This window comes from Zootoca vivipara, chromosome 6 (assembly GCF_965207765.1).
Source record: "Zootoca vivipara chromosome 6, rZooViv2.hap1.1, whole genome shotgun sequence".
In the NCBI taxonomy this organism is placed as follows: Eukaryota; Metazoa; Chordata; class Lepidosauria; order Squamata; family Lacertidae; genus Zootoca; species Zootoca vivipara.
In genome coordinates, this window is record NC_142589.1 from 22,359,166 (window position 1) to 22,383,849 (window position 24,684).

Consider the following 24,684-nt stretch of genomic DNA (forward strand, 5'->3'; position numbering starts at 1 on the left):
AGCTAAGCAGGTCTGCGTCTGGTCAGCGCCCAAGTCAGAGACCTCCTGAGAACCACACATAGCATGACTCTGTGCAGAAAGATGAAAGGAAGTCAGGACAATGGGACATATCTGTATGATATCATAAATAAATAAAACCTTGCAAGGTGTCAAAGAACCAGGTTGCGGGGAGAAGAGTCTGCTGTAGTCCTACAGCAAGAAGCAGCCACGGTTCGGAAAGAAAATGCACCACAAGGCGAATGTGTGTTTGTTTGGCTTTGAGAAGGCGCAAACCTCAGAGCTGCAGCACTTCACCTTTCGCACAGCACAAAAGCATCCTTTGTATTCTGCCTGGGATGCTGCTGTAGCCCTGCCAGGAAGACGGGTGACAGGTTTAGGAGATGCAAAGCACCCTTGGCCTTGCCGATCTTGCAAAGAGGAGACCTGAGCCATCTGGGCAGAGTTGCTTTAGCAGCCCTCAGGCACTTCCGATTAAAGGACAGGCAGACAAAATGCTTTGCCGCCCGGAACAAGCACAAAGAGGAATTTAAAAAAAAACCTTCTTGTGTTAAAAAGAAAATGAGAGGGAGGGAGGAAGAGATGGTCAAAGGGGTTTGTGGGCCCAGTGAAAGACAGGTGCCCGGGTGAGCTAGCTTTCCTTCTTACAATGCAGCGCAGAATTGTTCCAATAACAAAGAAAACGGACATTAATTAAAAACAAGGTCAGGAGCATCCAGTTCCTGGTGTGGGTGCAGATGGTACACGTTCAATCTGTCCTCCTATGCTTGTCTTATAAACCTAGGTACTGAAAGGATAAGCCTGGGAACAGAAACAGCTGAATGAGACCTGAAGTTTTATGAATGGAAGATGTGGCTCTCTCAAGGGCTCCGGTGAGAATTTTCAGGTGACCAATCAAAGTAGAGTGAGGAGCCTATGGCTGGAGCAGATGTTGCCTGACACCCAGGAACACCTCAGAGCCTTCTGCCCAGACAAGGGAGGCACAAACCTTCCATTTTGATTTCTTTCACTTCCAGGTTTTTCCAAAATGTCATTGTTTTTTTTTTAGTTCATGTTTCTCCTAAAAGAGATATTTTTGCATACACCTTTGCCCAATAGACATATTTCGGCAATCCATGTTTCATAATATAATGCATTTTTTAAAAAATATTACTATTAAAATCATTATATATTTATGTATACCCCACCTTTCCCCCTGATGGGACTCAAGGTGGTTTACAGATAAAAACAAGAGCCAGTGAAAAAAGCAAGGGGGGGGGGTAAATCAATCATTTAAAAATAATTAAACACTGATAGAATCAAAACTATATACAAACATAGAGTATTTTGAAAACACACCAATGATTACAATAAAAACATCATGGCACCAGCCCTTTAACTAAAAGCAGTCAGTTCCCCAAAGCCTGCTGGAACAAGGTCTTCTTCTGCTGGTGGAAGGACAACAAGGAGGGAGCCAGTCTAGCTTCTCCGGGAAGGAATTCGCCAAATCCTGGGTGCAGCCACCAAGAAGGCCCTCTCCCACTTTCCCACCAAGCGTGTCTGTGAAGGTAGCAGGACCGAGAGAAGGGCTTCTCCAAAAGATCTCAAAACCCAGGCAGGGTCAAAATGAGGGAATATGGTGTTTCAGGTAACTTGGGCCTAAGCCATATGGGGCTTTATAGGTCATAACCAGCACTTTGAATTGTGCCCTGAAGCAAACTGGAAGCCAGCAGAGCTGTTCCAGCAAGGGAGTCATATTCTCCCAAGAACCAACTACGGTCAGCAATCTGGCTGCAGCTCTTTGAGCCAGATGAAGTTTCTGAGCCCTATTCAAAGGCAGCCCCGTGTAGTTACAGTAATCCAAACAGGATGTAACTAAGACATGCATCACTGTGGCCAAATCAGACATCACAAGGAACGGGCGCAGTTGATGCACTAGCTTTAATTGTGCAAATGCACTCCTTGCTGCTGCACTGCAGAGACCTGGGCATCCATGCTCAGGTATGAGCCCAGGAGAGCATGCCCAAACTGCAAACTTCAAGGGGAGTATTACCCCCCCCCTCCAGCACAGGCTGAATCCCAATTCCCTATTCCGCCCTCCAACTGACCAAATATTATGTCTTCTAATATATGCATTTTTTTATTCTCAAAAAGAAAGAAAACACATTTTCTTTTTTGAGAACTGCATCACAATTCAGAAAAAGTGTATTTCAGAGATTTTGCAATGGGTTATTTCAGGAGGTGCAAATTAGAGGGTGCACCTTAAAATTCAAAACAAATTTCTCTCCTCTTTCCTTGCCTGTCCTGTTGCAAAAGCCACAGGAAGCAGAGCAGGTTGATTCCGATTCGACCGCATTCTAATGAGATGCTAGGAGCCTCTCTTTCCCCTTGGGCTGGCTTCAAGCCATGCCAGAGGTGCTTTTGGAGCATCATATCCTTATCCTAGCCATATCTCAGAATTGGAAAATGAGATCTGTCGGGGGGATCAACATGTGGGGAGCATCTGCAGAGAAACTGCAAGGACTTCATTACTTCACCTGGGCAGGAAATCTCCAAAGTGGCCTCAAATGCTTTTTGCAAAACTCTGGGTGGGGGGGGGGCAAACCTGGAGAAATGAGTCAGGCACAGAGATGCAATGGGCACCCTCTCACTATCCAAACATTCATTTCCATCCCTGAAAATGCTGTGACGATTTCATCCAAGCTGGGTCTTTCAAATTCCCCTTGAGATTTTGCTTCGGGCAGAATTAGGCAGCCTCAAAGCCAGGCTGGAAAATCCATATTTTACACTCCCCGCAGATGACAAGGCTCCCAATTCTCATGTACCTGCTCTGCATTTGCAGCGCACGCAACGGAGCGCAAGCGAAGGCTAGCTTGCCGGAAGGCGGATTTGGAAGAGACACATGGCTGTGTTTCACGGGACACGCATTACTTCTGGCACGTGCGTCTAAAAAATCAAAAATCAAAGCCTCTTGTTGCACTTTAAAGGCCAACCCCTTTATTTTGGAATAAGCTTTTGCCGTTTAGAACCCACTTGTGAGTCTTCCTGGCACCACGAGATTCTGCCGCTTTTGCTGCAACCAATTTAACGCAGAACCCACCCCTCCGGAAAAGGTATTATTAACATGCTATGGGTTTTTTAATGTGGGCTGGAATCCATAAGCCTGTTTCAAACACCCCCAAGCTTCCTGTGTGAAGCACACTGGATTTTTGTATCTGGGTTTACACCCTGCACTTGACCAACAAATATCCTTGAATTTAAACTCCTCCTTTATTTCCGGAGGGAATTGCTATGTGGTGGGAGAGAGTGGAATTCTGGTTTGTTTGTATGTGTGAAGGGACCTAGGTGGCGCTGTGGTTAAACCACTGAGCCTAGGGCTGCCGATCAGAAGGTCGGCGGTTCAAATCCCTGTGACGGGGTGAGCTCCTGTTGCTTGGTCCCAGCTCCTGCCAACCTAGCAGTTCGAAAGCACGTCAAAATGCAAGTAGATAAATAGGAACCGCTACAGCGGGAAGGTAAACGGCGTTTCCATGTGCTGCTCTGGTTTGCCAGAAGCGGCTTTGTCATGCTGGCCACATGACCTGGAAGCTATACACCAGCTCCCTGGGCCAATAATGCGAGATGAGCGTGCAACCCCAGAGTCGGTCACGACTGGACCTAATGGTCAGGGGTCCCTTTACCTATACCTTTACCTTGTATGTGTGAGGTTGGCGTATTATGCTGAAGCAGCAGTGCCCGGGGTGTGTGAATAAATCCCAATGACGGTGATGGCATCCATCTACAAATGCAAACCGGGTAGGCAGCAATGCAAGGAGCTCAATCATCAAGGACTTAAAGGAGAATAAGAATAAGGAAGCATCCTTCAATCAAAATGGACCATCGGGCCCCTGCTACCAGGTGGTCCCAAGACCAAGGAAGTGATGTTTGAGCAGCGAACTCAATTCTAATTCGGAAAATAAATGTACACTGTGGCAATCAGATGGTGAGGGAAGGATGCATGAGGGGGTACCTCTTAAGTGCCCCCTTTCGCTGGCTTTCATTTGCAATCCACATCCATAGGAGTGGAGCAACACCCTCCCCACACACCAGGATTCCAGACCCACAAGGGGAGCAGAGCCCGAGGAGAAACCTTCCCCAAACAACTGCCGACCCCTAATCTATTCCTCCTGCTCCTTTAATGAGAGCAATTTCGTCTCTGCAGATCCATCACTATAACGTTCCTTACCGTTACAATTCATAATTAATCTCCACAATTATAAATAATGCAAGATTTGTTTATTGCCCTGCTGGTTGTGAGCGTGAGAGCCCCGTTGGTCTGGCTCCAGCTCTGAGCCACCAGCGGAAGGAGGCCGGCCGGAGATCCCGGCTCTGCCACACAGCTGCCAGATGCAACAGGCCCTGAGTTGCAACCCCTTGCTTGAGTCAGGGGATCCAGTGGTAAGAGCATCCTTGCAAGAGACGCCTCTGCTTCAAGATGCCCCCAGTGAGGCAGAGAGCCCACCCAACACCCCTCTGCCTTATCAGTTTTGTTGCCAACCTCTTGCCATCAATGCATTTCTTCTAATAGTCAACTGCAATCTACCTTCCTCTGATGAGCTCTAGGCCTGCCCCATTCTCAGGGGCAGCAGAAAACAAGCCTGCCTTCTTCTGTGTGGCTGCCTTTCAGGGGTCCACGTTCCCCCCCCCAAAAAAAATCTTCTCTTCTCCAGGCTCAATACACCTGCTTCCTTTGACTTCCCTTCATTTAGAGTTCTTTTCCACACAACTATTAGAGAGCGCACGAGGCTTTTACAGAACTTACAACTTACTTGCGCAGTGATTATCAGTGAGAGGACGAAGATGGAAGAAGGGGTGCATTTTGGATTTCCCCCCCAGCTTGCGGCATCCTGCAAGCAAACGAACTAGCAGACAGTTAAAAAAACTTCAAAAGCCAAAGGGTAACGCCCTTCGTCCTTCATTTTAAATATGCTACGTGGACTAGAGAAAGCAGCTCTGAAATATATGAAAAGCCACGTCGTGTGAGACTGAGGGGCTGCCTGGCCTCGAAGAAGCTCCAGGCTGGGTGTGGGCATTTCCTTGTGTTTCCCCCCTAACAATAGGTAGCCCTATGGCTGAACATGGAGGTCCCACTTTAGCTCTCTTGGCTAATGGCCACTAATAGGCTCTTCCCCTCCCGCGATTTCATTTAAACTCCTCCTAAGTGAGTGGCCATCATGGCAACTGACAGTGACAAATTCCACAAGACAGCTTGCACAAAACTGACAAGAGGACAACATCAGATGAAAGCACACAGGTAGAAAACAGGACAAAATTCAGTCCAAAAGCAAAACAAGGCAGGAGCCCTTTTTATTAAGCCATATAGTCCAATCTCAACTGAGGAATCTAAACCATTCTGAAAGGAGTAGAGGTAATATTTTAGGGTACGGAATCGTTTGCCAGCGGTGCCCCTTTGCATCTTCCACACAAAAGGGGCCAGCCTGATACAAAATAATGAAAGGACACGAATCTGACATCAGAAATGGTGGTATCCATATATAGGAGTTGGAGGGGGGGGAGGTACAGTATTTCAACTACCCAGAGTACCCTGAGACCCTGGCAGAGACCATCCTAGAGCAAAGGAAATTGAAAGGAAACAACTGGATGGAAAGACAGCAAGAAGTTTGATGCTGTCCTTTCTGGAATGAGCCAAGAGAAAGGATTTTTAGCACCCTATATGTGTGAATTGGTTTACCAATGGCAGGAGGTATGTGTCATTGACAATTGTCACATGACAATGTGTCACATGACAATTGACAAATGAGTTTGTGAATTAACCACTGTTAATGAGCAACTTTCACTGTCTGTACTTGTTTCCCTCTAATCTCACTTTCTACAACTGCATCTCTGATTAAAGAAAAAAAGGGGGGGATTTGTGTATAGCTATGAACTCAGCGTAACACTTCATGTGATTGATAAAGTGGACTGTAGTCTAGGAAAGCTCGCACTGTAATAAAATTTGTTATGCTTTAAGATGCCACAGAACTCTTTTGTTGCTTTTGCTACAATCCACCAGGAAAACTTTGCAGCAAAAAGGATGGACGGTTAACAGAAAAATCTAGCAGGCATGCTAGATTTGCAAAGAAACAACAACCCAACAATAAATAGAAAACAGCAGCAAAAGGATATTGAAGAATGAAGAATGAGCCACAGAGAGAGTCGTTCCACACTTAGTGCTAAAGAACAAAATAAAATAAAAAATGTGAGATTTCTCCCTAGGAAACAACCCTATTCCCAGAGATTTGAGCAACAGAGATGCAGTTCCTTGGGAATTAATACTGGAAAAGGTGAGTCAGTAATAAACTAAATTACAGGGAGCCTATCAGGAATTTCAGCATCTGAGAGCCAAAGTTTTGCTGGGGGTTTTCTATGCAAAGATAATGAGTTGTATAATTTATGCTGCTAAAACACTTGCTAGATGTAACATGAAAGTGCAATATTTATTTGAGATGCATTAGGGAGTAAAAAACGGGAGATACTCCTGTGTTCTTCTTTTCTACTTCCCCTTCTATTAATAATTTTCTTGCAATTCTGAAAACACAGATGGGAGACACATGGCGAGTATTTACCACAAAGAATGAAAATCCATTCAATATTGAGCTCACAAGTTTAAAAATGGATTTGCCAGAGAAATTACTTAAATTTACAAGACACAAATTACTAACAAAATATATATCGATCTCAGCACTGAAAAAAATTATTTCACAAATTTGCACATCTACTCATTGCATTATTTCATTGCTTAAAAATCCCTAAGTGGAAGAGGACAGTATTTCCCTTTTTGTCGTCTATAAACTTACGGTGACCTTTCGATTCAAAGGGTTATGCAAGTTCCCCCATTCCCTGAGATGATGCACAATGTATATACAGTACAGAGAGAAACAGAGAGAGAGAGAGATACAGATATATAATTTTTTTGCAAAGCCATGTTAGAGAAGCAATTTAATCACCTCATTCGGGATGTATTAGAAGGGGGCTCTAAGTATCTTGACACTGCAGTGCTTAACGTAACTGTATTAAAGGACATTAAAAATGCAAGGAGAGATAATTAAGCAAAATAAATTAAATGCGCTTCCTGAAATATTCTGCAAGACAAACACTTTTTTGCTGCTTAAATGTTTTCCAGCAGATGTTCGCCTCTTCGCTTGCTTATCCTTCAGTGAAATTCAGAAGGCAAAATGTTGAGCATCCCAAGCGCACTAGAGCTGGGTCTTAACATCCCTCCATAAATGTTACTGCAGCAAAAAAAAAAAAAAGCATCCCAAGAGCAAGGAGACAAATTCTTCCAGCGTGGGTGGCAGGGTGGGCGTGGGACTGGGGTGCAGAGGCTTCATTCCCACCCCCTGTTCTACTTTATTGCTGCAGAGAGAATGTTTTCCAGAGTGCTCAATTTTCTTGAGCCTCCATCCTGCATGCATAGCAGGAAATCAACACATTGGGGGGGGGGGTGTGCATAGATGAGGCCTGAGCCCAAGATCCATTTGTGTGCCACCACCGTGCTCTTATCAAAGTAGGGGACTGTAGCATCACCACCGAAACAGCTCCTGTGCAGGCAGCCCCATTATCAAAAAACAAAAAAACCCTCCAAGGTCACCAGGTGATTCTCCACCTTTATCACAATTTCAGCTGCAAGAAGCCCATGGACTGGAATGGTTGGGGGCCAGTTGAATCAAGCACTCCCCAGGACACACCAGGCAGGAATACCCTGAATACAAGATCCCCAAGACAGGATAGCCAAAGGGGGCCAGGGGGGCAGCTGCCCCCCCTAAATCAATACAAATCAATACAAAGCTGAGGATCTGCCCCCCCTAACAAAAGCCTGCCTCTCCCCACCACCACCACCAAAAATCCTGGCAACACCCATGGTACTCCATGCCCTTAAGAGCCACATTCCTTACACCCAGCACAATCAAAGTGCCTGGTGAAAACTTCCTGATTACATCATTATGTAGGACTCCAGATCTCATTGGAGCAAGATGCTAACTCAGAGATGCCCAAGGTCTCCAGCAACTGATGGTATCTGCATCTGGCTTCCACCCACCCCCTCAGGAGCCAACTCCCAGCAAAGTCCTGTTTTCAGTCAGGGCGAATCACTCACTCCTGGTGTTGACATCAGATGTATGTCGGCTTCACTATGTCCTCCTCTGCCTGCCTGCCTCAACCCACAGCAACTGGTGGGCAGATGAGGTTGTCAAGTTGCTACATGGGAGCTCAGCTACGGTAAGTAAAGAAGAAAACTTTCTGGAAAGAAACAGAATATGCAGAGAGAGAAAATGGGTGAGAACACATCTCCAAGGATCGGGAGAGAGAGAAGACGGTGCTTTCTAGTTTTCATTTACAAGACAAACAGGAACACTTGTACGGTTTGGCAAAGAAGGGATCAGCCAAGGTTTAGCAGTAGCAGTATTATTAAGAATTAAAGAAACACGCAAAAAAATAAATAAACACAAAACCACAACCTGGACCATTTGTTGGAAATGACTGTGTTTCTAGTCAACGGTGGTGGCACTGGAACTGGCCAATAGGTACTGGCAGGCATTCCACAGATCATCATCGACTACAACAACCCCACATTTAATAAGCCCCTACAATTTTCTAAGTGCTATACAGAGAACAAGACCATTCTTGCCAATCTAATAGACAAAAGGGGGGAAAGGAATGAGGAGGGAAGAGAAAAGAGACTCAACGGAATTGCCTGCCAGAAGACGCCGTGATGGTTGCTAACTTTGATGGGGATTCAACTAGTTCATGGAGGAGGACAAGGCAAAGAGTTCTGCTGGAATATCCATGCTGAGAAGCAGCATGGCTCTGGCATCAGTTCTTAGAGGGGACGAACAATGGGGCAGGATGCTGCCTTCATACCTGGCTCACGAGCATCTGGGGGAACCTGGCCAGATGCTGGACGTTAGAGCGATTCAGCAAGGCAGTTCAGAATATGAGAGCATAAGAAATGCCCTTTACTGCCTCTGACTGTGGAGGCAGAGCATAGCCACTGTGGCTAGCACCTGTTGATAGCCCTGCCCCTCCACAAATTGGTCCCATCCTCTTCCAAAGCCAGCTAAGTTGCTGGCTTATGCGGTCCTTATGTAGGTGTCTGTGACACGAATGCCTCTTTGGAACTCAACAGCTGTCGCCTCCTCCACCAACAGCAAAACCAACCCTACGCAAATGCCAAAAGCTCCAAAACTTGAGAATAGAAAGTCACCGGAAGGTTTCCTTAAAAAAGCTGGAAGGCAGCAACCACAGCGGGTAATTCATGCAATTTATTTCATCTCATCTCTCTTAATCATGTAAAAAGCAAACAGGGGGAAGAAGAAGAAGAAGAAAAAACCTTCTCCAGTCGAAGTTTGCACCCAGCACAGCGTGGAAACTAATTGAGTGTAAAAAGGGTGGGGGTGAGGGGAATGCAAAAAAAAAGAAGTCACTTTGCATCCTTCTCCCGGTTAAAGCCCATGTCTAGGCTGGTTCTGCCTGCCTCTCGGCTTCTCCCTCCGTGGCTTTTGTTATAACTCAGCCCATTCACAATATGTTTCAAGAGGAATTAGTTGAAGAGAGACAGACAAAGAAATAGACTCTTTACTTCTTTGCGGATTTATTGCCATCTCCGACCCTTCTGGGGCTGCTTAAAACCATCAAGCAATTCCATCTGGTATTGAAAGTATTTTCATTTTCTAAACAAACACAGAGCAGTCCCTCAAAGGCAATCCCTGCTCTGCAATAGAAATAAAATGGCCCATCTAGTTCAGCATTTCTCTCCACCCCCCACCCCCTGCCACTGTCACCGGGAAGATCTTTTGGGAACCTGAGAAGAACAGCACAAAGAAGAAGTGCCCTCCCCCTGCTGCTTGCGCCAAGCAGAGTTAGACTGCCCCTGTACCTGGAAGCTCCATTTACTGGCTCAAAGGGCCATCAGCTCCCAGGAATTTGTCTCCCTAAACGATATTATGAGTTCCGAAAAAAGGAAGTGAAGTGGTTTAAAACAGTTTGGGCATTATGTATTTGGCAAAGCTCAAAGACATTCTCCCTCAAGCACTTAGAGCATCAACCTGCCACAAGAGAAAAAGTGTTTGCTTTTAATTTATGTTTCAGTGTATGAATACATTAGGATCCCCAATACAGAAAAGGGGATTATTGATATGCACGTCCCCTTCTGAAGAGATCCTCCGGAGGCCCATTTGAGAATTAATAATAATCCATATTCCCCCTTCAGAAACTGTAAAAAGGAGCTCTCCGATTTCCCTGGTGTGCCCTTTGATGCGTGAATCGTTAAGGAGCCGTAATGACCGTAAGTTCAGTATATCACACGCCGTGGCAAATATTTTCTGAAATAAATCGCAAATAATCAATTTGTGAAGAGTCAACATTTTTTAAACACTCCTTGTAATAAACCCCTACCTCTCACATCCATCACCACCAAGGTTGCTGGATTTATGGCCACGCAGATTACAAAAAACAGACCGAGGCTTTTCTCCTACTGTCATGTAAATGCTTAAAACAGGAAAGACTAATATATGTGTCCTAAGGGGCAGGTGCTCTCTCCTTAATAAATGCACTGGCAAGCAAGGGACTTCTATCTTTCTCTCTCTCCCCTCTCAGCTCCAATCCTGGGAATTTTTATTCCCATCTTCACTTCAGAGGGCTCCTACAGGAGAGGGAAGATGATTTGGGGGCAGGGAGATGGCAGGGCCTCCCCATCAGCTGTTCAGAAATACGTGTGGCATTTTGCTCTTCCACTCCTGGAAAGCTTTCTATTTCAGCTGGTCTGGTCTCTACAAAAGGCTCTTTAGTTTCAAATAGCTTAATTTTCTCCTCCTCCCTCCCAATCCTCTTTCCTTTTGTGCCATGTCTGCAGGCTGGTGGGCAGGGAATGTCTTGCCACCAACACCTGACTGCCAGCCACTTCGGGAGCCTTTTGGGGCTGAAGAGTGGGAGGAAATGGTTTAAGTAAATAAAAATAATAATAACATTTCCCACCATTTCACCTCCCCTCAACTTCTCTCAAAAGCTGTTGACCAAAAACTTTGTCACTGTCACTGGTGCTTTAGCAATGTCCAGATTAGACATTGTTTTGGAATTGTAGTCCAAAACATCTGGAGGGGCGAAGTCTGGGGATGCCAGATTCAGAGCATAGGGCAATAACACCACCTAGCACAGGCATAGGCAAACTCGGCCCTCCAGATGTTTTGGGACTACAACTCCCATAATCCCTGACCACTGGTCATGTTAGCTAGGGATGGTGGGAGTTGTAGTCCCACAACATCTGGTGGGCCAAGTTTGCCTATGCCTGACCTAGCATTTAGACAGCACTTTAAGAGCTTCTACGTGCATTAACTCAGGAATCCTTACAAATAACCCTTTAAGGCAGGCCAGCAGTATTATCCTCACATTTTGCATAACTTGTCAGTATGTGTGTGGTGGGGGGAGAGAGGTCTTCTGTTCATGGTCTGAGACTCAGAATACATTGGGTGGTACTCAACTATTTTTTTTCTCAGAGTAGACCCTCTGCGATTAAGTAGCATAACTTAGCAAGGCCTGTTAATTTCAACAGGTCTACTCTCAGTAAAACTTAGTTGAATACCACCCACATACTTCACAAGAAACTGGGATGCCTGAATTTTGAGGAGCTGACCAGCACCCTGATTTCAACCGTCATGCCACAACTCTCCGCACAAGTTCAGGCACAGGCTCTAGCATTGCTGCTACCACAAAGGTACATTGGTTGTCATGTCTCTCAATCCCTCAGCTTCCTATGACAGTACCTTCAGAGTTGAAGGATCTCTCCAGATGAGGGAGAGCACTGACCCCAAACCAATATGAGACATTGCACTTGAAGCATCTTGAAGAGTCCTCTGGCAACTGGAATCAGGTGGGCTGCCATGTCCACACCTAGGCAAAGCTCCTGATGACTCCCTGCAGCTCTCAGAGGGCTCACCGGGAGACCACAACACCTTTCAGGTCAAGGCTGGCCTCTTTGCTTTAGTGCCTGGGTGCCTGCAGGAGGACAACACCTCCTTCCTCTGGGACCTGTCCTTGGTCCTGAAAGGGATGCCCCATCACTACCTGCACAAGGCCAGTATCCTCCAGTGCTTGGCCAGTGCCCCATGGATTATAGCCTACCTAGGACAGGATGACAGCAATCTATATTCTGCCATGATGGGGTGGCTAACTCCTAGTCCACAGGCATGATGCGCCCCCCCAAAAAAAAAATAAAACACAGAGCAGTTTTTTCCACACACCCACCCAATGCTTTTGTTGGTGGTGACAGAAAGGGGGATGTAGCGATAGCCAGAGAGGTTTAAAACTCTCCTGCTAGCTTGGCGCCCTTATAGGGATGCAAATCACCTCCTCCCCATCATTAGATTGATAATTCGATTAGCAGGGATCCTTATGAGCTAAGAATGGGGAAGAATATGGAGGGGGCACACATGGCCCCCAGAGGGATCATAGCCCCCCGGTCAAAAACGGCCAGTTACCACAGCCATAATGCCTGCAGCCGGGGGTGGGTGGGTGGTGGTGGCAGGAGATAGTCTTGGAATGAGACCAAGCTGTTCAGTTAACACAAAATCTTTTGGGTGTTGAGCCAAGCACTATCCCTCGCAAAGGCCAGCTCAGCGTGGCTGCATCAAAGCGCCCACCCGGCCTCCTCCTCTAAGTGGCCCTCATTCTATTTTGCTGAAATGCATTAAGCAGCCGGTCTGAACAACATGAACCTAATTAGTTTGCAAGCTACACAGCTCACCTCCGATGGAGAGAAAGACCCATGTTAAATTAAAGCAGATCAGAGCATCCTAGGAAAAGTTTTGCAAGATTAGCTCTGGTCTCACAAGTTGCTTCGTCCTCCGGTAATAACCCAGGAATGCGTTTTGCCGGCAGCTGCAAGGAACTGAGTAATGCCAGCATATATTCCTGCAATTTTGGATCCAGCTGGGGATCCTTTACATACAGAGTGCCAGAAAAGCCCCATTGGTCACTTGCGAACTGGGGGTGGCTTTGGAAAATAAATGGGGATGGTGTTCTCAGGCAGGGCTTCCTTTCCTCCCAAGCTGCGTTGGTAATAATAATATCCTATTATCACCAAGGTTATCCTGGCAATGTAACATCTAGCCTGCATGTAATAGTTAGACTGAAACACCACAAAAGCCTTTTGTGGGCTGGTTTCCTTCCTCCCCCCACTCACATTTTGACAGAAATATTCTAGCGCTTACCAAGTACGGTAATAATAAAATTTTATATATATATATTTTGCATCCATCCATACAGGGAGATCCGTATTGTAACAATAATAATGAAAGGTTTGCATGCAAAATTGACACTGTGCGGCCACTTTCCCCCCACCTCAGTGAATTTTTTTTTGTTTTAATGAAGTTCAAAACAGGTATGGCGCAGCTATAAAGAAAGCGGAATGTATTGAATGCACCACAAAATACTGACTCCAGAGCTCGTTTAAAGAAACATGGGTGCCCAGTTGCATTGGTGCCCTGAAGGCAGGCATAAGAAATTGGCAAACTGTCCCACTTGAGGTATGAAACACCCCCCCCCCCCGGGAGAATTTTCTGTTTAGACACTGGCAGAATCCATCAACATTTCTCGTTTATTTTGCCTGCCCTTCATCAATCAACGTTCCCAGGACAGGTCACAACACACACCCAGCAATTCAATTCAACAACCGCAAAAGCAATTACTACCTGAAAGTTCCTGGTCTGGCCTCTTTGGAGGAGATCAGATTCTAGTTCCAGATTCCAAAGAGATGCAAGAAGAGCTCTGCAGCTGGGTGAGGCCAAAAGGTTCAATTTTAGTCCAATATCTTCCTTCACGTGGCAATCAGCCTGATGCTTCCAGCAGGGGGGAAACTAGGCTTTATTTCACCTGGGTCAAAGACGCAGTTTGGTGCACACACCTTGCATACACACACACACACACACACACAGGCTGGGAGTCTCAATGGCACCCCTCTGGAGGTTTCACCCGGGTCAAGAAACCTGGCTACCCCACCCCTCGTAGCTACGGCACTCCCTCCAGGAAGCTCAGCAGCAGCACCAATTTTATGTTCACAGAACTGCTTACTATGTGGTACACTGCCTCTAAGCAAGGAGGTTACACACTGCCATTATGTTGTGTTCCTCCACCATCGTCTAGGCCAGGGGTAGGCAACCTAAGGCCCGTGGGCCAGATGCGGCCCCACCTCCTTCTCAACCCGGCCCGCGGACAGTCCGGGAATCAGCGTGTTTTTACATGAGTAGAATGTGTCCCTTTATTTAAAATGCATCTCTAGGTTATTTGTGGGACCTGCCTAATGTTTTTACATGAGTATAATGTGTGCTTTTATTTGGTCTAGGCTTTATCCTTAGCAAAACCTCCTTCGTCACCCCAGAATAGCTTCCCGACTCACAATCCCCAGCTACGGTAGTGCTGTGCTAAACCTGCCCTCCGGTTTCCCAAAAGCATTCTTTCTCTGCAGAATTGGCACCTGCTTCTCCAACTTTTGCCTGCCAGCAAAAGGAAAGCAGAGAGGGGTCCAGTCTAGCCTCCCGTGCAAGCGAGTTGCATAATTTGGGAGCTACCACCAAGAGGGCCCTCTCTCAGGCGGCAGGACTGGGAGAAAGCCTGCCGCAAAGATCTCAGAAGCCCAGGCAGGCTCATATAGCGAGGCAGGGTCCTTCAGAAAGCCTGGACCCAAATTAAATAACAAAATCCATCTTATTACTTTATTTCTTTAGTCGTTTTCTACATTAAAAGCATCTCTTACTGAGCATTAACATTTTTTTAAAGAAAACCCACCACTCAATGCTTTTATTCTTTCCCCCACCCCAAACAAGAAGGGGGAGGTCCATTCTGCATTCAAAACACATCATTCCTGGATATTTATAGAACTTTATGCACAAAGAATAAGGCAGGCCCATTAACTAAACCACCCAGCTGTAAATTCAGCGCCGTGTCAGCCCAGAAAGAAGACGGTGCGACTTCCAACATTCAGCTTTACCTCTATTTATTAGCTGAATTTTTTAATTATGGCAAATTGATTATGAACACACCACCAGGGATTCTAACTAATTAGAAGTTCAAGGAGGACGATGATTTGGGGGAATCTTCGGCAGCTTCTGCCAAGAGATATAAATACAGGAGGGCCAAGTGAAGCTTCACGGCTGGGGCTGCCACCCAGAATCTTCCCCCCCCCTCTTTCTCCCCCCCCCTTTTTGGGGGGTTTTGTTTTAAAGAACTGCAGGCCATGTAAGCTAGGAAAGCAACAGGGAGGCAGGGAGTGAAGAGGAACCCTTCCCGGGGAATCTCCCATTCTCCTGGGCCACAGCAACAAGCACTGGCTGAGCAGTGTCAAAACTCAAGGCTGAGCCCCTACTCTGAATGGAGAAGGTCCCAGGTTCACTCTCCAGCATCTCCTAGGTAAGGACTGGGAAGACTCCTGGTCTGAAACCTCGGAGAGCGGCTGCCAGCCAGTGTAGACAACACTAAGCTACATGGACCAGCAGCCGGGGCTCTGTATAAGGCAGCTTCCAACGCCTTAAGGGAAGGGGTAGAATGCTTACAGTACTTTGCAGGAAGAAGGCATCTCCAAGGAGGGATGGGAGAACCAGAGCCAATCAGTGTAGAGCAAGGATAAGGAATGAGGAATCGGGCAGCTCCGATCAGGCCTGGCCAGCACAGACAATGGTTCGGCATGATGGGAGTTGTGGTCCACGGACAAGGAGAGGGAAGCATGTTGGGTATTCCTGGTGTAGGCAAAACTGAAGAAGACGACCTGACTCAGTATAAGGCACCTCCACAGTGTTGTGAATTCGGGGGATCAGTCTGGAAGATACCTATGGGGCCCTTCCAAGCCTATGGTACTGTTTACGGGGGGGGGGGGGTAGAAGCTGTAACAGGAAAGAAGTCAAACAAGTTCCTTTGTCGGGGGAACAGTCTTCTCTGCTCAGCTAAGTACCTGGGCACTTGCATATCCAAGGAGGTTGCTCTGTTGCCATGGAGACAAATGGGTGGGCCTTTCCCCACCACACCTGGGAATAAGCCAAGGTGGGCTCTGTGTGTGTGTGTGTGTGTGTGTGTGTGTGTGTGTGTGTGAGAGAGAGAGAGAGAGAGAGAGAGAGAGAGAGAGAGAGAGAGAGAGGAGTTTGGCTGATACTGGAAGCTGGGGAGACACAAAGGCTTGTCTTGCTCCAAGTTGGACCCACAACTGTGACTTGGGGCTTTGCTGGAAACCAGATGGGGCAAAGCCATGCTGTGAGCCCCTCCACCCTATGCTCAGCTTGTATGTATGTGCAAATAAAACCATATATCCTAAAGACACCACAGTCTCCATTGACCTTCCTTCCAAGGAAACCAAACCCTGGGCAAGTACAGGCTCCCATGGAGCCTCTCACTGCTCAGAGATTGGGGTGTGTGCAGCCATTTGTTCCTTGTGGTAGAGTGCATGCTTTGCAACCACAGGAGACCCCAGGTTCATAGAATCATAGAATCATAGAGTTGGAAGAGACCACAAGGGCCATCCAGTCCAACCCCCTGCCAAGCAGGAAACACCATCAAAGCATTCTTGACATATGGCTGTCAAGCCTCTGCTTAAAGACCTCCAAAGAAGGAGACTCCACCACACTCCTTGGTAGCAAATTCCACTGCCGAACAGCTCTTACTGTCAGGAAGTTCTTCCTAATGTTTAGGTGGAATCTTCTTTCTTGTAGTTTGAATCCATTGCTCCGTGTCCGCTTCTCTGGAGCAGCAGAAAACAACCTTTCTCCCTCTTCTATATGACATCTTTTTATATATTTGAACATGGCTATCATATCACCCCTTAACCTTCTCTTCTCCAGGCTAAACATACCCAGCTCCCTAAGCCGTTCCTCATAAGGCATCGTTTCCAGGCCTTTGACCATTTTGGTTGCCCTCTTCTGGACACGTTCCAGCTTGTCAGTATCCTCCTTGAACTGTGGTGCCCAGAACTGGACACAGTACTCCAGGTGAGGTCTGACCAGAGCAGAATACAGTGGTACTATTAGTTCAATGCTTGGCAGCCTCAGAAAGGCTGGGAATCAGAAAGGTCCCCTCTTGAAACCCTGGAGAGCGCTTGCCAGTGTTAGACGGATCAATGGCCTGACTTGAAGAAGCCTCATCAAACTTCCTCTTGAGTGCCCACTTCACATTTTGGGGATCTTTGCTCCAGCTGTCTCTCCTGCCTCCAACAGCAAATCAAAATCTTTAAAGCGATCAGTGCAGCTTGGCCCTTTCTGTCCACGAGCAACTCCACCTCCCAACACACGGCTGACAACGCCACCATTGGAGCATTTCTTCACCAACGCAGAGATGTGGTTGTCAAAAGATTGATCCAGCTCCTCATGTATCACTTGAGCATAACCTGCACTTCGTTATTTGTAAAGCTTATGAATCACCTTTCTGTAATAATAATAATAATAGAAACCACCCGAGGCAATGTAAAACAACAGCAATTGTGTGTCATGTTCACAAACCCAACCATGCACACAAATGGTTGTTGTTCATCATGGCACAATTAATTATTTTAATTGCACATCGTGTTCCCCCATTCAAAGCAGCGCCGGTCTCAATCATTGTAACAGATCACATGTACAACTGGCTTGCATAGCTCCCCCACCCCCTGCAAATCTGGCATTACGGTAGTATTTGTGAACCTGCTGTCTTCTTGGGGCATTTATCCCACAGTATGAAATTCTTTGGGGACCTGCAACGAAGTCTCTAATAAAGGGTGGTTTTGTTCAGGGACATCCTCCTCCATTCCATGGGTTTTCTGTTTCCCACTGACACTTAACATTCCATGGCTACTGAGCATGCTCAGTCCTCATTGTAATGCTTTTTCTTGAGGGGACACACCTCAGATCTTTTTAGAAGAGAAGATACATTGTACTTCTGAAAGCTTTTGGGTCCCCTCAGATCAGCTGACACCTCTCCCATGTTCCTCATTGGCCTCCCTTCAGCACTGTGTTTTTTATGAGCCTTCTGTCAACCCCAATAAAGAGTTCCTCCTCTGGCAGCAAATCAGAGCCGGAGTTGTTTGTCAGAGCCATTATTTCTAGCCCTCTTAATACCTAATGTGGCAAGTGCCCTGCTGCAGATGGGAGCCCCTTCTCCCTGCTAGTCCTCCCTGTAAAAGTCCACATAAAGACCATCTCATTCAATTACAGTGAGAATGAAACCGTAAAAAGCGTAATGTCACTGCTGGGACAGCGTAAATGTGGGGAGGCAGACCAAGTTGCCAAGCAATTGAAGGCGTTGTTTCATTCAGGGTGTTTTTACCTTCAGGTAACCTATTCCACATCAAGGAAGCTGGACCTCTGACAAAGATCTATTGGGGCGTTCAAACAGCATGTGCAGAGTGACAACAGACAGTCTTCTTGGGTCTCCTTGCCACTGCTGCTGCCCCAAGTGCCCCAGGGAAAACTGCCAAGGTGGGGCTCTCCTCTCCTTGGTTCTTGTTTTGCCTAAATCCGGAGCTTTCCATTGGTCTCCCTTGAATTCCACTTGGTTAGTCCCAACCCACTTACCAGTCAGTCCAAGGTTATTCTGGATTTTATTCATTCTGCCTCCCAAAGAATCAGCTCGCTCGCTCGCTCTCCCTCTCCCCCTCACTGTCTCACTCACTTTCTGAAATCTGACAATGCCTCCCTCCACCCCTTCAAATATGTCAACTGATGCACATGCTTTAAAAACAGCCCATCTCACCATTAAATCTGGTTATATGTCAAACACTTAGACCAACCTTCTCCCATCCAGATGTTGTTGGGACGCCAGCTTCCAGCATCCCTAGCCAGCCATCCTGACAAGTGGTCAGGGATGACCTGGAGGGCACCAGGCTGGGAAAGGTTGGGCTAAGTGCAAAAACACTCTCCTCTGGTCTCACCAGTTCATGTCCCTCTTTGACTGAGAGGTTGACTGAGAGAAGAAGGAGCTGGCGGTTGAATCCGTCGCCAGTCTGCTCCTGTTGAATCGACAAGTAAACTTGATGCGGAAGGAACCGCAGCAATGCAAAATCCGTCTCTGCCTGATTTTTAATCTAATCCCTCAGAGTGTTTTCAGCTCCTTCGGGTTTGTACAATTCAATAAGCGTACCTCCGCTCCTTCATCTCAGACGTTTCAAGCGAGCTCTAATGGCAACCCAAAGTCGGAGCAAATTTCACCTGACAAGCACCGCTGGCACACAAGGATACTCCTCACTTTCCGAGTGATGCTCAGCTAACAGATATCCCACATGCAAATGCTTTTCTCCCCCCCCCCCGGGGGGGGTCATGTCTTTTCTGAATGGCATAGGAGCACTGAACAGCCTGGTTCCCCTGGCTTGGAGGCCCAGATGTGGTTGCTCAGAGGAGATGGGGGACTGAGAACCTGTGTGAGTGGCAGAGGGCCTGATTACCCTGAGAGTCTAGATCAGGGTTTCCCAAACTTGGGTCTCCAGCTGTTTTTTTGACTACAACTCCAACCATCCCTAGTTAGCAGGATTAGTGGTTGGGAATGATGGGAACTATAGTCCCCAAACAGCCGAAGACCCAAGTTTGGGAAACTCACCCCAAATGCCTCCTAAAAACGTTTAGCAAAAGATAATGATGTGACATCATCAGGGTCGGTATTTCTGTGCCCCCTGCATGGGGTGGCGAATCAATTGGAGGGTTGTCATTTTGTGTATTTTTGCAATGTTAATATGGTTTAATTTATTTATTCCTTTGTACTCCACTTCAGGATGCTACATAAAAACACCTGAACAAATGTAGAAGAATACCCAGTGGGCCCTACAGAGAGATGAGGTCACAATAGTCCATCTGAAGTTCAGATGAAGTCACAATAGTCCATCTGAAGTTGTTTCCCAACCTTTTGTCTCCAGCTGTTTTTCAGACTACAATTCCCATCATCCCTGACCACCGGTCTTGCTAGCTAGGGATCATGGGAGTTGTGGTTCAAAAACAGCTGGAGACCCAAGGCTGGGAAACACTGATCTGGACCAATACTCTGTACTGATAGTGGCCAACCAGATGCTCCTATGGGAAGCCCACAAGCAGAACTTGAATGAAATAGCGCTCTCCCCAGTTGCAATTCCCAGCAATTGGCATTCAGAAATATACTGCCTGCTACAGGTCAAATACAGCCACTGTATCTCACCCCTCCCTTAAGAACATAGGAAATACCTGTTGGATCAGGCCAGTGGCCCATCTGGTCGTCCAATGTCCTGTTTTGACAGTGGCCAACCAGATGCCCAGATGGGAAGCCCACAAGCAGGTCCTGACGACGACTGCAGACTTCGTAGCTTTGATCCACAGAAACTGGCATTCAGAGACACACTGCCTTCTACAGTGGAGGTAGAAGACAGCCTTATCCCCTCCATTAAGATCCTAAGAAGAGCCTGCTGGATGAGGCCAATGACTCATCTAGTCCAGCATCTTGTTCTCACCAGATGCTGGTAGGAAACCGGCAAGCGGGAGCTGAGCACAAGAACTCCCACCCCCACCCCCCATGGCTTCCTGCAAATGGTATTTGGAAGCATGACTGCAATTTGTCTAAACCCCTCTAAAAACCATCCAAGTCAGTAGCCAGCAATACAGCTTGCCACGGTGAATTTTGTAACTCAGATATGCATTGTGCAAAGAAGGCACTTGCTTCTCTTTTATGCACATTACTAGGGAAAAGGCTGGCAGCAGCCATGCACCCCACTGCAGTGGGGGCTGAGACCCTGGGGGAAGCAGTGGATCCAACCATGCATGTATGCGCTAATGATAGGTGGCCACTAGCCAGGGTAGTATCACGTACCACGCAACCACCCCCACTTCCTCAGGACATCCCGGAATTACAGAAGTGCCGTGTTTCTCCGAAAATAAGACATACCCCGAAAATAAGACATAGTGATAGGCAGTTTAACCTTGTAGGTTAAACTGTACCATACTTAATTTAAAAAATAAGGCATCCCCTGAAAATAAGCCATCGTGGGGTTTTTTGGGGGGGGAAATAAATATAAGACGGTGTCTTATTTTTGGAGAAACACGGTAGCAACAAAAGATGCACACCCCAATTTTAATCAGTGGAATGTTGGAGGGTATAATATCTGTCTGCCCCAGCACAAAAAATAAGAATATGTCAAGTAAGAAGTCCTTCTCCCACAAGATGAAGCAGCAATGGAAACCATAGCGAACAGGGAAATGGCTGATGGGCTACTGGTATGTCATGAAAGCAGACGCCCACAGCTCTGGCCTCAAGTGGGCTCTCTGCTTCTCTGCTTGGGTGTTGAATTTGCCTGGTTGACGCAGCCATCGCCTCGTTGCCCTGTGTCAGGAGGAACCGGCAAGTGACACACAGCTTTCAATATTCATGAGCAGCCTAATCAATGCCCAGCGTCTGGGAGCTGGGAGTCTGTGGCAACGAGGAGTCTCAGGATAATCTGCATCTTAATGTGCACCAAAACGAAGTGAATTGCAAGAGAGGGGGAAAGGCAGAAGAAAGGGTGCCCGGCAAGACTTTCCCATTGATTTGTCGCTGCACTGCCTTGTCATTAAGCAGAAAGACACAGAAAGCACTGTGCTTCTGCTGCTGAGAAAACCTACCCAACCGCTTCCCAAATGCCACTTTTGTCAAAGATGCAGAAACGGCCAGGCAGCATCTGCAACCCAAAAAGGACTTTGACTTCTTCGGGCCAAGATCCACAGCGGAGCAACATGCAAACAAGGCCACGGGGGTCAATGGAAATGCTTCCTCCAACGCCCCACAAACCACGGCAGCACCGAATCTGACTTGTACCATGGAAAGGGGCTACCCTCTTGCCGAATTAGATTCAGCTCTGTCATTAATCGCGTCACCAGCGGGGGTGGGGGATGAGTTAGAATTTAAGATGGTCTGATGGTGACACACACAGTGTTTCCACGGATCCCTCTAGGGGCGGTTTAATTATTAAGTATTGAGTGGGAAAAGCACATCTCTAATGGCTAATGGCCATTACAGCTCCTTAGCATTCTAGCAAGCAATTTCAGTGCGGATGAGAGGTACCACCAGGCATCCTATCCCTTTAAAATCCTGACATGTATTAGGCACATGTTTTATTTTATATTTATATCCTTTAAAAAAAGAAGAAGAAGAAGGAGTCAAAACTAGCTCGACGTAGCAGAAGCTCAAACTTTAAAATACAAGGAGAATCAATCACAACCAAGACATGCAGTCCCTTGTGAAGCAACTGAATAATAAAATACAGCAACGTATAAACTTCTGTTATATTGATGGGACGTTGTACACCCTCTTTTACATCTGAACAAATCTGCTTTGTTTTTTAAAGCCGTCGCTCTTCCCTGGTTCCAGAAACCATTTCTTCTCAAGCAACTTATTATGGAAACTGAGAGCAGGACGAATTGAAATTCGCTTGCATGCACAACTCTGGTATCACCAGTAACTCACTTGTGAAACTTTTTCGCCATTGATGTAATTCACAATTGCAATGATGATGATGTTGATGATGATAATGAAGAAGAAGAAGAAATGAACTCATTCACAATAAGGGGCTTTTTTTTTTAACCTGTCAAGCAATAAACAGCTTTCAAAAGCTTCCATTAAAAATAAAAATAAAACTGTGATCAGGGAGACAAGAATTCCCCCATGCATCACTCATCTTTCAAGATGCAAGGATAACACGCACACTCCCCTTACCCAAGTAAGAGAACTCAAAAAGCTCAGCAAGGGGAAAGCACTGAATCAAGTCCCTTCCAAACTGTCACAACTCCTTCCAACTCCAACCAGTTAGATTCCATTAGCCCCACAACTAAGTCACAAAGACTCTCCAGAGCAGTGTTAGAAACTCAGGTATGAAAGCTAGGAGCTAAATGGCACCTAAAACCTATGTTATGGGCACAACAAAGGAAGTCTAGGCCCACTTTTTTATATATAAGAAGAATGTTGTTGTTTAGTCATTTAGTCGTGTCCGAAGCTGAAAATGAGAGAACTATAACCAAAATATTATGTTCATTTTTCATATGGCCTAGTCCTTCCCCTGCCCACCTCCCAATATTCTTAAGAGATACTCTTCTCCAGCCTTCAGAGAGTAGCTGGAAGTGGGGAGGCAGAAGAAGGTCCTCCTTTCCTTCCACTCTGCATTTTTAATCTGAAATCTTAGGCGCAGTATTGCGCCCAGAGCTCAGAAACTGCTTGCACTAATGAAATTCCCTGTCGCAAAATGCGCCTAGAACAATGGGAGTTTCGAACACTGCTCCAGAGTGCTGGGTTTAGCCCTACACCAACAGAAACAACCTCTTGCTCACAAAAACAAACCAACAGCAATATGAGACTCTCCTACAATAACAGGGATTAGGGCAACACATGAAGGTAGCCTTTCACAAATAAGTGGAGCAGAGCATTTTAAAATACATATATATATATGTAACATTTTTATTAAAAACAACAACCATCCTACTTGGTCAGCTGATGCAATGAGACATGGCAGCCCCCGCAATGAAGCTCCCCTCGTCTTGTGCACCTACCTCCACCCCCTGAACCTTCAGCTTCATATGATCTTCTCGGGTGGTCTTCCCGTCTTTCCGCTTCTTCCAGCAATATCCATCTTTCCTGTATTTCACCTTCTTCCTGTTGTATAGGATCATAGAGCCATTCTGAGGCCTGGAAAACAAAAAGGAGGATGGCTCATCAGGGAGGCCGAGCAAATCTACGTTCACACCCAACACCTGGGAAGCTGCTGTCTCTAAGCTGTGAGTGAGCCCCATACACACACTTGCACAGAGAGAGGGAGGTTCAGCCGTCAATTAGCAGGGGTAGAGAACTCACTCCTATAAGGTGACCAACGGCAGTTACTGTGAAAAGGAAATATACTCCGTGCGGCAGAAAATTATCACCTACCTAGTATTCCTCCTCCCTGCAACTCTCCCAAAACCCACCTGGAAATTTTTCCCTAAAGAATGAAGCCAATCAAAGTTCTTGCAGTGCAACGGCTAAGAATGAGAATTCAGGGGAGGCAGCACACTAAGCCAGCATAGCATTGTGAGCTACAAGCTGGATGCCCTCGGTTCAAATCTCAGGACAGCCATGGAGATGCTCAGTGGCCTTTGTCAAGGCTAGCACCAGGGGTTGGGATCACTGAGCCCATGCCAGGCCCACACTCCTGCAAGGGTCCCACTGCCAATTCCCAGCCTCATGGTTGCCCTTTCTTGCTGTGGCTACCTGTTCCCCTTCCCGCTCCACAGCCAGAGAGATGGCGGCCTTTGACTTGCCTTGCCTCCCTTCTCCCCTTGGCCTGCATAGGACACCTTGGATACTGGAGCCAGCAATGGGCAAGCTTCTCTGTGTATGTGTTCCCCCCCCCCATACACACACAATCTACAAATAAGAGGACAGGCCGACCTGCCTGGATTGCCCAGTCAATGTACACAAAGGGCTTTTAACCAAAGTGCCACACTTTGTTTGGTTTTTTTACAAAGAGGTACCTGGGAGAACTTGCTGGAGGGATCCTGAAAGCCCAGGAAGCCAACACAGCAAAAGCTCCTTCCAAGGGGAGACCGAAGTTGTGCAGAACTTCTTCTCCCCTCCCCATAACCAGGAAGGAGCTGCAGAAGGTGTGAGAATTCTGGACTGCAGTGGGTCAGGGAGGTCATTTTTTGGAGGTGCTCCCTGCACCTATCAATGAAGTAGCACCAGCACTTAGTTATGTTCCCACGCTTGCCC

At 46.7% G+C, this 24,684-nt stretch overlaps 1 protein-coding gene across 2 annotated transcripts in view; it reads right to left on the minus strand.

The window, feature by feature from the left end:
- CAMTA1 (calmodulin binding transcription activator 1) overlaps positions 1 to 24,684 on the minus strand; it is a 671,800-nt gene that overhangs the window by 365,055 nt on the left and 282,061 nt on the right. For both annotated transcript variants that reach the window (XM_060276129.2, XM_088671772.1), the window contains exon 4: positions 23,490 to 23,625. In XM_060276129.2, the coding sequence (XP_060132112.2) occupies positions 23,490 to 23,625 (136 nt within the window). The remainder of the gene's footprint in view (positions 1 to 23,489; positions 23,626 to 24,684) is intronic.